The 15078-nt window shown below is 49.3% G+C and overlaps 1 protein-coding gene across 1 annotated transcript in view; it reads right to left on the bottom strand.

Moving 5' to 3' along the window:
* The window catches only part of RAB37 (RAB37, member RAS oncogene family), a 67781-nt gene that overhangs the window by 12585 nt on the left and 40118 nt on the right, over positions 1 to 15078 (bottom strand). Inside the window, exon 2 of the mRNA NM_001193224.2 lies at positions 3363 to 3473. Within this exon, the coding sequence (NP_001180153.2) occupies positions 3363 to 3473 (111 nt within the window). The remainder of the gene's footprint in view (positions 1 to 3362; positions 3474 to 15078) is intronic.

Below are 15078 nucleotides of genomic sequence, written 5' to 3' on the forward strand. Positions count from 1 at the left end.
TGATGGTGCTAGGTGGTGGGGACCAGGGACGAGGCTTTAGGAAGATGAACGTTACAGCTGTGTTCAGGCAAGACTGGAGAGTTTAGGGGACACTGAGACAAGACAGAGCCAGGGGGACCTGACTCGGGGGGAGGGAGACTGCTGTGTGAACCCTATGGGTGTCAGCACTCCAGTAAACTCATCCACGGGACTATGCCGCCAGTTTGGTGGAGTTGATGACAGAGGAGTTGGCGAAGACCTTGCTTTGAGAGCCATCTACCCAGGACATGGGCAGATCCCCCTTCTGGAAGCAATGAGCTCAGAGGTTCTGGAGGGGGTCTGGGGGCAGATCCCAGTGGTCCCCCCACTCACCTCTGTCTCCTGTATTTATTGTTATTATTACTTTTTTTTTGGCCACGTGGCAAGTGGGATCTTATTTCCCCAACCGGGGATTGAATTCATGTCTCCCACAGTGGAAGTACAGTATCCAATCACTGGACCACCAGGGAATTCCCTACCTCTGTCTCCTTTAAAGTGAAGGTCAAGGACTCCTCCTCTCTCCTGCTGCCCAGGCTCCACTCAGCCTAATGAGCTAGGTCAACAGGACACCCTCCCACCCCCACTGGCTACCAGGAATTCTGACCATAGCCAGGGCTGGCCACAGGACATTTGCACATGGCCAGCTCATTGGAAAAGATCTTGATGCTGGGAAAGATTGAGGGCAAGAGGAGAAGGGAGCAACAGAGGATGAGACGGTCAGATGGTATCACTGACTCAATGGATACAAGTTTGAGCAAACTCAGGGAGACAGTGAAGAACAGGGAAGCCTGGCGTGCTGCAGTCCATGGGGTCCCAAAGACTCAGACATGACTTAATGACTTAACAACAATGAGCTGTCAGCAGTGTTTCAAGTTAATGTGCAAACGACAGGTGGACAAGCAAGTGTCCGGCAGCCCAGCTCTCTGGGGCCCCCCAGACCACTGATATTGGGAGGAGATGCCTGTGTCCTCCAGCCCCTGTGTCAGAGGACATGGGAGACTTCAGCTGCTGGGCAAAAGTCCAGCTGGTCTGAGCAGAGGGTTGGAAGGAGACCCGTCTCTGGGAAGGAAATGAGTGGAAGGTCCCTGGCGCTAGCCAGAGGAGTGGGGAGGGGGCTTGTGGAGGAGACCGATGTTTTCCCAGCGACCGCTGCAGGCCTCTTTGTGTGGAGCTGGGCCGTGGTGCCTGGCCCAGGGTTAGTCACGTGTCCTCACTGCGGCTCCTATCATAGGCTGTCGTCACCACCTTCTATGGCCAGTGTGGGCTGAGGGGTAGGGTGTGTGCCCGGTCTGCTCCCAGGCCACCTACTGGACCCAGGAGACCCCAGACTCAGGGCTGAGTCGGGCCCCCAGGCCCTCACGCAGCATAAGCTGCCCGTGGGTTTGTCCTGAGGTGCGAACCGGGGCCAAGCACACAGCCAAGGCCCAGGAGGGAGGGCAGGCCCGGCCCATGCGCTGCTGGCCACTCGCTTTCTTCCTTCTCACACGGGCAGTCGCCTCGCTTTTCTCACCAGGCTGGTGGCAAACGTTGGAGGTCCCACCCCTGTGCCTCTGAGGAGCGTGACTCAGTTTCCCCCACCCTCACCCCCTCTCTGCCGCTCACCCTCTGTCACACGGGAGGATGGGGATGGAGTGAGTGAGGAGGGTGACTGTGGGCACACGTGTGCCCTGCATGCTGAGGGGCAGGTGACGCGGGCCCGCGGTGGAGGACGCCTGGCACCCCCATCCTGGTCGGCTTCCTGGCACCCCGGTCCGAAGCCTGGGACTGCCAGTGTGGCCCCGCCCCTCCTGGACTCAGCCTCACTGCTCGCAGCACTAGGAGCCTTGGGTGCTGGTTTTTCAGGCTGAACTTTGGGCCCTGGCGCATACCCTGGCCAGTCTCTCGTTTCTGCTCCATCATGCTCCCTTGCCTTCTGCACGGTGACCCAGTGGTCAAGTCCAGATTCTGGGGGGTCCCACCAGCATGATTCTGGTGTGTCCCAGCACCTCCCAGGCCTGGTGCTTTGTTTGGTCCGGGAGGCTGGTCTTTCAAACACCTGTGCTGCCCAAGAAATGACATTTGTCCTTCCGCATCTCCAGATACTAGGATTCTGGGGACCCCTGAAGAAGGCCCTTTTGTGCCTGCCACCATCCAAGAGAGGGCCAAAAAGCTTTCCAAAGTCTTCCCCAGGATTCAAGGTCGCTGCCAGCCGCTGGCAGGCATAGTGGAAGTGGAGAGAAATAAGGATGTGGGCTAGAGGAAGCGCTTTGTGGCCTGCAGCGGTGCTAAGAATAGACAAAACCTGAGGATGCTTCCTTAATCTGAGCTTCTCCCCCATGGTGTATCCAGGGAGAGACAGAGTGTGAGAAACCTGAACTTTAACCCTTGACCTGCAGGTGCCCTAAGACCCACAAGACAATGCCAAGTTTGCACATGTGTATAACTTTTTTTTTTGATGTGGACCATTTTTAAAAGTTTTATAAATAGTTTAAAGTCTTATAAAGAGCTTCTCAGGTGGCACTAGTGGTAAAGAACCCGCCTGCCAATGCAGGAGATTAAGAGATGCAGATTCGATCCCTGGGTCAGGAAGATCCCCTGGAGGAGGAAATGGCAACCCACTCCAGTATTCCTGCCTGAAGAATCCCACGGACAGAGGAGCCTGGTGGGCTACAGTCCATAACGTGATGAAGAGCTGGATACGCCTGGGCGACTGAACAGCAACATAAAGAATTTTATACAATATTGCTTCTGTTTTGTTCTGGTTTCTTGGCGCAAGGCACGCGGGACCCTAGCTCCCAGACCAGGGATCGAACCCGCACCCCCTGCATGGGAAGGCGAAGTCTTAACCACTGGGCCGCCAGGGAAGTCCCATGGACTTACGTGCAACTTTTAAGCTACCTCTTTGCCTCTCTGGGCTGCTTCTTTCCCTGTATCTACGTCAGGATGCTCCCTTGCCTTCTAGCTGTCTTCGGTCATGGGGAGCCCCAGAGGGAGGTGGACGGGGAGCAGGAGGGGAGCAGTGTGGAACAGGGGACAGTTTCCTGCCCTGGCTGCCTCCTGGGTGGGCTCCGATGGTGGCTGTGTTCCACCGCTGGGGTCAGGGCAGCCCTCTGCACACAGCCCTCTTTGTTCCTGGTTCTGCTGACAGTTCCCTCTTCTCTTTCTTCAGACCTCGGGTGGGATGGACGCCCTGAAACTGCCCAAGGGCCCTGCCACATCCCTCCTGGTTTCCCCACCCCCTGCTTGCACCTCAGCCAATAGCTGTTTTATTAAACCTCCTGAATGACCCAGTGTGAGAGTCCACCTGTCTCCTGCCAGGACCCTGTCAGAGGCCCAGCAGGGCCCCCAAGCCCAGGAGTGCTTACTGTGAATCCGATGCCCACGGTGGCCGAGAAGGAGCCCGGGACGAACTTGCCCTGGTCGAACTGAACCAGCAGGGAGGTCTTCCCCACGCCGCTGTCCCCCACCAGGATGGTCTGAAAGGGAGCAACAAAGGGGGCTGAGAGGTTCTGGAGCTGTGGGAGTGGGCTCCTTCTAAACACACATACACATGTTCACACACACACACACACACACACACCTCCCCCCCCAAGCTCTGGATTTCCTAGTGAAACCACTGAACATGGCATGAAAACATGAAGGAAATCTTGTTTCAACCCAAGTTAATCAGTCTCTCGGGTGACCTTGAGAATGTGCCTCTCAGACTTCCAGCCCCCGGGGCATCGCTGACTGAGGTCCCGCTGCTGCGCTCTGCAGACCATCATTGGTCTGTTCCTGGGAGAAGCAAGACTTCCCTAAAAGCCAACTCTGGCTCCTGGAGTCTCTTGCAGTTTTGCAGAAACTTCCAGAGACTTCACAGCAGCCTCACACATGTCTACCCCACCTTCCTGCTCTTTCTCCTTCACCTGGGGACAGACCTGGGTCAACTACGAGTTGGTGATTGCCAAGGGCATCTGCTGGGTTCCCAGGTGGTGCTATGCTGGGCTCAGTCACTCAGTCATGTCCGACTCTTTGCGAGCCCATGGACTGCAGCCCGCCAGACTCCTCTGTCCATGGGATTCTCCAGGCAAGAATACTGGAGTGGATCGCCATGCCTTCCATCAGGGGATCTTCCTGACTCAGGGATCCCATGTTGCAGGTGGATTCTTTACCGCCAGTGGTAAAGAATCCACCTGCCAATGCAGGAGACATTAGAGTCTTGGGTTCGATCCCTGGATCAGGAAGAGCCCCTGATGGACGGCATGGCGACCCACTCCAGTATTGTTGCCTGGAGAATCCTATGGACATAGGCTACAATCCGTAGAGCCGCATAGAGTCAGACACCACTGGAGCGACTTAGCACGCACGCGTGCAAGGGCATCTGACATCTGCTTCTGCAGAAACTGAATCCGGTGTTGCTGCAGCTGTTGACCTTCGAGATGCCCGGAAGGGAGTTCGGGGTGAAGAATGGGGCACTATGTGCTCCAGAAAAACTGGTGGAACAGGTCTTTAGATAGTTAGATACTTTCAGAACTTGATTTCATGACCCCAATCCTCGCATCTCTTCATATCTAGGAAAGCACTAAATCTCTTCATGGTGACATCGGCTGCTCGTAACTAGCAGAAAAATACCTTTTGTAAAATAGGTGCTCAATTGCATGAACTCCCCCTTCACCAAAATCACACATATTGACCTCCTCCACTACCTCCTCGGAGCAGTCTCTCAGAGCTAGCTGGGGTGCTGTCTCCCGGGCTGCAGCCATTTTGCCCCAAATAAAACTTAACTCACAACTCTCACATTGTGCATCTTTTTAGAGTCAACGCCTTCATCACAGTCTGGCCGCTTTCCCTGCCTCTCCCACCCCATTGCTCTCATAGGTGTTTCCCTCAATAATATCCTTGCGCTGTTTTTTTTGTGACCACACTACGGGGCACAGGGGATCTTACTTCCCCTACCAGGGATCAAACTCTCGTTGGAGGCTCGGAGTCTTAACCGCTAGACTAGTAGGGAAGTCCAAAATCCCTGAACATTTCCTAACCCTTCTGGCATCTGCTTCTTGGAATACCTGTGTCTGGGCGTCTCCCTTATGGGAAAGTCTGTAGAATGAAAAAAATGAGGATGTCTGGATCTATACATTGGGAAGAATTTGCACTTGGCCTTGGAGAGGATAACATATTAAAGGGAAAGAGTCTGGGAAAGAAGGGTCTGGCTACTTTCTACTTGCAGGAAGTAGTGGGGAGAACCACCTGGAAGTTCAGGTGCAATGCCTGAAAGAAAATCACAAGCGATAGGGAGGAAATCAACATGTGCTCAGAGGCTCATAGCCAGTGGATCCTCGATGCATGAATGGCTGGGTAAATGCATTCGTTTCAAAGTGGACAGTAGCCACTGTCCAAAGGCAAGCATTCAGGGTCACTGGAAAGACTTGGGAGATGCCAGCTTTAGCTCAACTTACAAAACCGTAAAAATACAAAAAAACAAACGTGAAAAACCGTAAAGACTGACAGGGCCTCCTTGGGTCAGACCGTGGCGCCCACACTGTTTGCTCTGACCATGGCATGAATCACTAGCAGGGGTCACACACGATGTAGCCTTTGGATGCTCTTTGACCACGGTCCCTCAGTCCCACTTCCCGAACCAAATTCTATTCAGTTCCTATTTCCTCCTGGAGAAGGAAATGGCAACCCACTCCAGTACTCTTGCCTGGAAAATCCCATGGATGGAGCAGCCTGCTGGGCTACCGTCCATGGGGTCACAGAGAGTCGGACACGGCTGAGCGGCTTCTCTTTCTTTTCCTTTATTTCCTCCTGGTGAAAAGTCTCCATTGTTTGTTGTATGCAGTGGCTGTAATAATTTACATCTCAAATCTAACTTCCTCAAACTGGAAGAAGTGCTTCCTAGAGAGAATATTCCAGAATGTGAGGGGTCAGTCTGTCCATCTGCATCCACCACTTTTACTAAAAGATAGGACAGATTCTCGTTCTTTCTGCCCTTATCCTTGTCCTCTCCAGGATGAAGAGTTACCATCACCTTCTTCTCTCCTGTGAAAACAGTTCCCTCTTCCCTTTTCTGATTCAGTGAGGACACAGTCCAGGGTGATGGGGTTCAGTATTTCAGATCCAGCAGAATTCTGTCCGGAGGCAAGGGCGGGATGATGCGCTTGGGCTGGTCTTTTTAAAAACAGCAACTCTGTGAAGATGATCACGTCAGGTGTCAGTTGATGATGGGGGCAAACTTTTTTTCTGGGTCACCATGGAGAGCTCAGAGCTGATCAATTTAGAAATTGAATGATTGCCCCTGAAATCCAGGGCCACCTTTATGCCTGGTCTTTATCTGCCTGTGCCCCTCCCTTTGAAATAAGTGGTCCATGGAGCTCAAAGACTTGTGTCCCTGCTATAGACTATAGTTTGCTCCAAGCTAACTGCTAGTGTTGCCTGAGTAGTGGCCAAGGTGTGGCTGTTTGCTGGGATGTGGACAGAGCTTGGGTGTGAAGGCTGGGTGTTCACGCACACACTCTCCTGAGGACCTTGGCGTGTAGAGTGTGTGGGATTGGGGACGGCAGGGGAACGTCTGTGGACTGCAGGCTGAGGACAGGAAGACGTCTGTCACTAGGCTGCTATGTCTTGGTGCAGAACTTCTGAGAATGATACATTTAACTCTGGCTTCTGCGTTGGTAGGCAGGTATTTTTGTCAAGGTAGGAAGGTCAGATGCATTTTTTTTTTTTTTTTTGCCATACTATGTGGCCTGTGGGATCTCAGTTACCAGCATGCATGTGTGCTAAGTCGCTTCAGTCGTGTCTGACTCTTTGTGACCCTATGGACCGTAGTCTGCCAGGCAGCTCTGTCCATGGGATTTCCCGGGCAAGAATACTGGAGTGGGCTGCCATGCCCTCCTCCAGGGGATCTTCCCAACCCAGGGACTGAACCCACATCTCCTGCATCTCTTGCACTGGCAGGTGGATTCTAGTGCCACCTGGGAAGCCCCTTCGTTACCAGATCAGGGATCGAACCTGTGTCCCCTGCAGTGGAAGCATGGAGTCTTAACTGCTGGGCCACCAGGGAAGTCCAGATGCATTTGATTAGATAGATTTAAAGAAAATATGTGTTTATTTATTTGGCTACCCTGGGTCTTAGTTGTGGCTCCCGGGATCTTTCCTTGCGGTACAGGGACTCTCTAGCTGTGGCTTACAGGCTCAGTAATTGTAGCCCACAAATTTAGTAGCTCCGAGGCATGTGGGATCTTTAGTTCCCCTATCAGGGATTGAACTCGAGTCCCCCGCATTATAAGGTGGATTCTTAACCACTAAACCATCAGGGAAACCCTGATTTGATAGATTCTCTTCTTAGCTTGCTTTAGCCTGTTAAAAACGAGACACGTGGTATATGGGCCACCGTTTGTATGCTAGCCCTGGTCTCCCAAATGTTAGGGAGGGGTCTGGCTAATCTATTATCTTAGAAGCACAAAGGAGTGTCTCCACGCAACAGCTGCCAGGATTTTCCTGAAGTTACGCTGGGTGTGCTCCAAATTTCACTGCTCAGAGAAGCCTCAGATCTAGATTTTCCAGGGCACCTCCACTTTTGGGAGCACGTATGGAAAGGTTAATTAATCGTGGTTGTGACAGAAACCTCTGCGTCAGCGTCGCCACCATTTAGACAAGTGTCTTTGTTCTCTCTTCTTGTCATTTTGTTTATGTCCCTGTTTGTGTCTCATCCAAAAGCGATCTGAAGTGATTTACAGCAAAACCCACCAGAGGGGGTAAAGAACCCGCCAGCCAGTGCAGGAGATGTGGGTTCAATCCCTGGATCGAGAAGATGCCCTGGAGGCGAACATGGCAACCCATTCATCCCATGGATGGAGAAGCCTCGTGGGCTTCAGTCCACGGGATCACAAAGAGTTGGACACGACTAAGCATGTGGGCACGCACACCTCTATACCAAAGGGCAGTTAACGATGCTGCCTGATTATGCCTGGCAAAAATTCCCCAAAGTGAGGTTGGGTTTTTCCTGCGTCTGAGCTTACATTTGATTCTGGATTTCCTGGCAGTCAAGATGAAATGGGAAGCCAGATGGAGTGTGTGGTACTTTATTGCCAGGAAAAATGCCTGAGTCCTTTCAATCAGCGAGTATTTTTTCTCTTGGCATGAGCTGCTGAGAGGAATCTCTTGTATGGATCCTCACACAAGAGGCCTAAATGACAAGATGGGCTTTTGTAATTTTGCAGAAGATGCAAAGCTTTTCCTCCAGCTTTTGTATCGATCTTTGCTAAAAGCCGGGGCCTGACATCTCCTCGCACTTCCGTAGAGGCCTCTCAATGGAGCCGGGCTAATGGTGTCTAAATACATTGCTTTCCTGTGATTTCATGATTCAGGGGAACATTTAGAAAACCAAGATGAATGGAGTGGTTACTGTGACTCTTACAGTGGTTCTTAGCAACCCTTTTTTTTTTTTTTAACAAGACAGGAAATACAGATGCCATAAAGAAAAAGATCGATAGATCCGATTGTATAGAAAAAAAATACTCTGGTCATTAGAAGATACAGCAAGAAAATCAAATGAGAAATGACAGGGGGAAAATATTGGCCAGATGGACAGAGGAGCCTGGTGGGCTGAGGTCTTGGGGGTCGCAAGGAGTCGGACACGACTGAAGCGACTAACACCGCACAGCCCGTGCCAGGTAAAGGGTTAAACACCGAGTAATATCAAGAGCTCTCAAAAGAAGCTCTCAATAGAAAAATGGGCAAGGGTTATGGATAGAGAGACTTGATGAGCATTTCATATAAACAGAAACATGCCATATATGATGTTTTGTGACTGGTTCTTTTACTTAGCGTCCTGTTTTTAAGGTTCATCAGGGTGAGAGCATGCAGCAGTAGGTTACAGCTTGTACCAGTAATTAATTCCTTTCTATTATAGAATAATATTCCATTATATGGCTATACCACATTTTGTTTTTCCATTTATCAGTTGGTGGGTATTTGGGATGTTCCCACTCTTTTGGCTACTAATAAATAATGCTGCTATGAACATCTATTACACATTTCTGTGTGAACATATGTTTTCATTTCTCTTGGGTAGGTATGTTTGTTCCAGGTGTCAACATGGCTAGGCTATAGTTCCTGTTATTCAATTAAACACTAATCTAGATATTGCTATGAAGGCATATTTTAGATGTGACTAACATCTACAACCAACTTCCGCTTGCAGAGGTACACCAAGATAGGTGTACAAGGCCACTCATTGTAGCATTTGTAGGAGCAAGTAATTCTGCAGTTGGGACTGGTGACTTGTAAGTCTTCAATAATCCACATTTGCCTTATCCAGTTAATTGAAAGATCTTAAGAGCAACGTCGAGCTTTCCCTGAGAAAGAAGTTCTGTCTCAAGATTGTAGCATCAGCTCCTGCCCGAGAATTTCCAATCTGCTGGCCCGCCCGACAGATGTTGGACTTGCTGGTTCCCACTGTTGCATAAGCCAATTCCTTAGACGAAATCTGTCTTTATAGATAGATCTCCTACTAGTCCTGTTGTTCTGGGGAACCCTGACTGATGAAATATAATATGGAATGCTTTGTTAAAACTTTGATTATGGTCAACATTGGGTGAGACTTGGGGAAGCAGGCACATATACATATAGCATTGGTGGGAGTCTACACTAGGGCCTTTTGGAGAACAATTGACAACAACTATCAAAGTTACACTGTAGATGGTGACTGCAGCCGTGAAATTAAAAGATGTTTGCTCTTGGAAAGAAAAGCTATGACAAACCCATCAGATCAGATCAGATCAGATCAGTCGCTCAGTCGTGTCCAACTCTTTGCGACCCCATGAATCGCAGCACGCCAGGCCTCCCTGTCCATCACCACAGCATACTAAAAAGCAGAGGCATTACTTTGCCGACAAAGGTCTGTGTAGTCAAAGCTATGGTTTTTCCAGTAGTCACGTATTGATGTGAGGGTTGGACTATAAAGAAAGCTGAGCACCGAAGAACTGATGCTTTTGAACTGTGGTGTTGAAGAATACTCTTGAGAGTCCCTTGGAATGCAAGGAGATCCAACCAGTCCATCCTAAAGGAAATCAGTACTGAATATTCATTGGAAGGACTGATGCTGAAGCTCCAGTATTTTGGCCACCTGATGTGAAGAACTGACTCATTGGAAAAGACCCTGATGCTGGGAATGATTGAGGGCAGGAGAAGGGGATGACAGAGGATGAGATGGTTGGATGGCATCACTCACACGGTGGACATGAGTTTGAGCAAGCTCCGGGAGTTGGTGATGGACAGGAAAGCCTGGTGTGCTGCAGTCAATGGGGTTGCAAAGAGTCAGACATGACTGAGCAATTGAGGTGAACTGAACTGATCAAAGTTACAAATGCAAATTTTTTTCCACTCAGCAGTTCTAGGGCTTTGCTTGCAAAAGTGCACCAAGATATATGTACAGGACTGCTCACTGTAGTGTTTGTAGGGGCAGATAATCCAGTAGTTGGGACTGGTGAAGTGAACTCTAGAATTTACATGTAATGCAATATTGTGAATGATAAAAGAATGAGGAAAATCTGTATGTGCTATTTGGAAAAAACTTGATTATTAACCAAAAGATGAAGGTGCAGAGAGGTCTGCTTGTATGATGACTTACATGTGCTTCACTGAGATGCATATTCTAGTTATGCATAAGCTTTAAAGTCTACTTTTTAAATTTTTTTGGCCACACCAAGTGACATATGGGATCTTAATTCCCCAGTGAAGGATCGGACCTATGCCTCCTGCACTGGAAGCTTGGAGTCTTAACTACTGGGCCACCAGGGAAGTCCGGGCATAAGCTTTTTTAAAAAGAGGCAATAGAGTCTGACAATGGTTACTTTTGAGTTTCTGGACATAGTGAAGTGGGGTCGGAAAGGAGAATTTTCTTTTTCCTTTTATCTCTCCCACACTTAAAAAAACTCTGTTTGCATTACCTTTTAAAGAAATGTTAACTGGGATTATTTCAAAGAGGGCATTATTGGCTTTGTTTACTTTTTGAATTTTTCTGTATTAAAGATCCCTAATAAATGTAATAAACTAATTGAGGAAGTAAAGTCATACAGGAGTGATCCTTTACTTAACCTGAAATAAACTGCTTTTCTAAAGAAAAGAACACAAAATTGGTAATAGAAACATATACTTATATTCAACAGTGGTTGTCTCTGGGGTGGGATTAGAACTGATTTACCATGCACTGTTTGGGTTCCTCTGTATTTCATTATTCTTCAACAATGAATACACATTATTTTGGAATCTGAAGAAGACTGTAGTCTGCAAGTCCAATGTGACCAAGAGGAGTTTTTGATTTTAGTCCCTGGAGGCATTTCTACCAAAAAGAAACATGAGTTGGTTCTGCTCTCCAAAGCTTTAAAACCGTCCTTTTTTTTTTTTCCGCTGTGCCACGTATCTTGCCGGATCTTAGTTCCCTGACCAGGATTTGAACCCAGGCTTTTGGAAGTGAAAGCTCCAAGTCCTAACCACTGGACTGCAAGGGAATTCCCTAAAACCAAACTTCTTGATGGTATTTGTTTTATAGGACGTCTTTTCTCAAAGAAGATGGTGTTGTTTGTGATGGAAATCTGTTGAGAAGTGAGTGATATGAACTCACACATTAGTGTCTCCTCCTGATTTCTGGAATAACTTTGCTTTTCTGCAGGAAGAGATCAAAGACAGGTGAAGTATAAACCTGAAAGTTAAAAGTGATTATCTCAGGGTGATGAGATGAAGGCAATTATATCCTTGTTTTTTTTTTTTTTTCAACCTTATCTGTATTTCACAATTTATTTTCTTGAAATGAACATGTATTGCTTTCTTAGCTTAGAGCAACTTCTAGTTTTGAATCACAAGCCACGGATGACTAGCGGTCCAAGGACCCTTCTGATCTGAACCACATTAGAGGGAGAGGTGAGGTGAGGTGTTGAGATAGCAGGGGCAGCACAGGCCATCTGTGAAGAGCTGCATGGAAAAGTCAGAGGGCAGAGGGGACTGGGGTGAACAGAAACCACGGGGCAGCTAAAGCCGCGGAGTGGAGAATGAGGCAGCCGCTGGTGGGTGGGCCTGGATTTCGTGGGGTCGTCCTTTAGTTTTCGATTACAATAATGCTGCAGTGAGCTGTCCGAAGCTCAGTGGCGTGTAGCAAGTTTGTGAATGGGCGGTTTAGTCTGGGTGGTCTTTGTGGTCTCAGCTGGGCTCCCTTGCGTGTCTGGGAGTCAGCAGGCTGTTGGCCAGAGCAGCGTGGCCCTTGATCTGCTGGTTAGCCTGGTGCATTCTCAAGGAGGAAGTAGAGAAGCAGGAGAAGAAAGCAAATGCAGGAGGGCCCGTGGGCTGGGGCTGGGAAATGGCACACCATCGCTTCTGCTGCATTTTCTTGGGCAAAGTAAGTCCCGAGTCTGGTCCAGACTCAAACAGAGGGCAAGAGACTCTTCCTTTTTGTGAGAAGAGCTCTGGGGTCAAGGGGTGGATACCCAGGGTGGGACCATTTATCCCAGGCCTGAAGCTCATATAACGTTGGAGGCCCTTTTTAAAAGAATCCTGGGACTTCCTGCTGGTCCAGTGGCTAAGGGTCTGCGCTCCCAACCCAGGGGCCCAGGGTTCGATCCCAGGTCAGGGAACTAGATCCCACATCCCTGCCATAACTAAAGATCTCAGGTGCAATAACCAAGACCCGGCACAGACAAATAAATAAATAACACACACACACACACACAAAAGGGGGGGAAAGAATCCTTAAATATGAATACAGAATTTGATATAGGGGCCTGGGCAAGTGAGGGGTGCTGACATTTAAGTTCCATCAGATCCGTGGCCTCTTCCTCACTTTCACAAAGAAGCTCGAAGCCCCAGTGAGGGGAGCCGTCGTCTTGCTGGTGGCAGAGCCCAGAGGGAGACCGGTTCAGCCCAGCGTTGGCACCTGGATTCTGGGCAGCTGTCTGCTCTGGTCCCATGATGTCTGGCTAAGCACTGTTTGCATTTGCTCCTCCACTGAGAGTATTAGTTCCTTCAGGTCCACCTGGTTTAGACTTTGGTTTTGTAATTCCCCAGTGGGCCTGGCAACTGCCATCTCGTGGACCTTCCATTCTAGAGTGGGAGAGACCCAGTGAAACCGGCCTTTTCCATACAGGGGCTCCTCCCCCTGCCTGCATGCCGTCACTTCAGTCATGTCTGACTCTCTGCGACCCATGGACTAGGGCCCGCCAGGCTCCTCTGTCCATGGGATTCTCCAGGCAAGAATACTGCAGTGGGTTGCCGTGCCCTCCTCCAGGGGATCTTTCTGACCCAGGGATCAAACCTGTATCTCTGAGGTCTCCTACCTGGCAGGTGGGTTCTTTACCACTAGCGCCACCTGGGAAGCTCCTGAAAAGATTGAGTCCAAAAAAAGATTGTAGTTTGTAAGCCCGATGTGACCTAGAGAGGCAGCTTGAGTGCGTTTCTGTTCCTAGTCATCAGGACAACCCAACGATTGCATCAACACACACACGCTGCACATGTGGACATGAATTATTTGAGCAAACTCTGGGAGATAGTGGAGGGCAGAGGAGCCTGGTGTACCGCAGTCCCTGGGGTTGCAGAGAGTCATAGCAACTGAACCACAACGCCTGTGCACACACAGCACTAGCACACACAGAACAATACACACTCGTAACACAGCTCCCACACACGGGCCCAGGCACAAACATGGACACACCACACATGTGCTCATACATACATGCACGTGTGACACAGTCACACACACAGGTGCTTCAGAGCAGGGGAATCTCAGATGATCCGTCCAATCCCCTCCTTCACACATGGAGATGTGGGAGCCCAGCGAGGTAACAGACTCGTGCAGATGTCGATGGCCGAGCCAGGAGGAGAGCCTCAAAAGGGTCATTGAAGACACAGGGCTCCCAGAAGAGCCTGACATTCCTCTAGTCCCCAGAGGCATTTGTGTAGAGGAATAGACTCGCTGTCACTTAGAGACATTCAGAGAATTCTTTTTTTGATGTGGACCACTTTTAAAGTCTTTATTGAATTTGTTATAATTTTGTTTCTGTTTTATAGCCACGAGGTATGTGGGGTCTTAGCTCCTTGAGCAGGGATTAAGCCAGCACAGGCTGCATTGGAAGGTGAAGTCTTTCTTTCTTTTTAATAAACTTTACCGAGGTATAATTTATGTACAATAAAAGCCGCACATTGTCGGGTATAAGTGAAAGAGTTTTAACAAATGTATATACCAATGTAATCACTACCCCAATCAAGATACAAAGAAATTGGCATTTTCCCTGGAAGTGTGCAAGGTGTCTTAACCTCTGGATCACCAGGGATGTCCCCAGAGAATTCTCTTTGGTTGATTCCAAGCAGAATCTCTGTTTTTGACCCAGGAAAGCCCAGGATCAGAGGGTCAGGACACAGGCTGAAATTTGGAGCAGCTCAGAGACTGTTCGCTTCTTACTGACTGTGCCTGAGAAAGGAAAGATCATCCCACACCCCTCAAAACATGTGCCCCTTGCTTTCCAGGGTGCCCCATCTTACTTAACTCATTGGTCATTTCCCCTGGAAGCCAAATGATGTCTCTGTTTGCTGAGGCCAGATGTCTCTCATGATAGCTATTCAGGGTCACAGGCCGAGGATGGTTCTGCCGAGCAGCAGGGTAGGGACGGAGGGCTGACTGAGTTCTCACTCTGTATCATTGACCTGACTTGACCGCCTGGAAGGATGTAATGTGAGAAGCCAATTCTGGCCACATCCTGGAAAACCCTTGCTTATCAGCTGCTGCATTTTCCTGTGCAAATAACCTTCTGACACCTAGTCACTCCTGATAAGGACACGAGGGGCTCAGATCTCTCCTTGGGACTCGCTCGCTCCCCGAGACATCACCAGGTATGCGGGGCACACGGCAAACATGCCTCCAGGAACAAAAGCTGAGAAAGGTCTGGTCCTTTCCTAATTTCTGGGCTTCATCCCAGGTCTTGCTGGGACTCTGATAGCGGAAGGGGAGGGAAGGATGACAACTCTGACAACACAGAAAGGGAGTCAGACGGGGGACGCTGATGGGTGCATCCTTTATGTCCACTGTAAGAAGCAGCTATTGCAGTATGTGTTGAG

Source organism: Bos taurus, chromosome 19 (assembly GCF_002263795.3).
Source record: "Bos taurus isolate L1 Dominette 01449 registration number 42190680 breed Hereford chromosome 19, ARS-UCD2.0, whole genome shotgun sequence".
Taxonomy (NCBI): Eukaryota; Metazoa; Chordata; class Mammalia; order Artiodactyla; family Bovidae; genus Bos; species Bos taurus.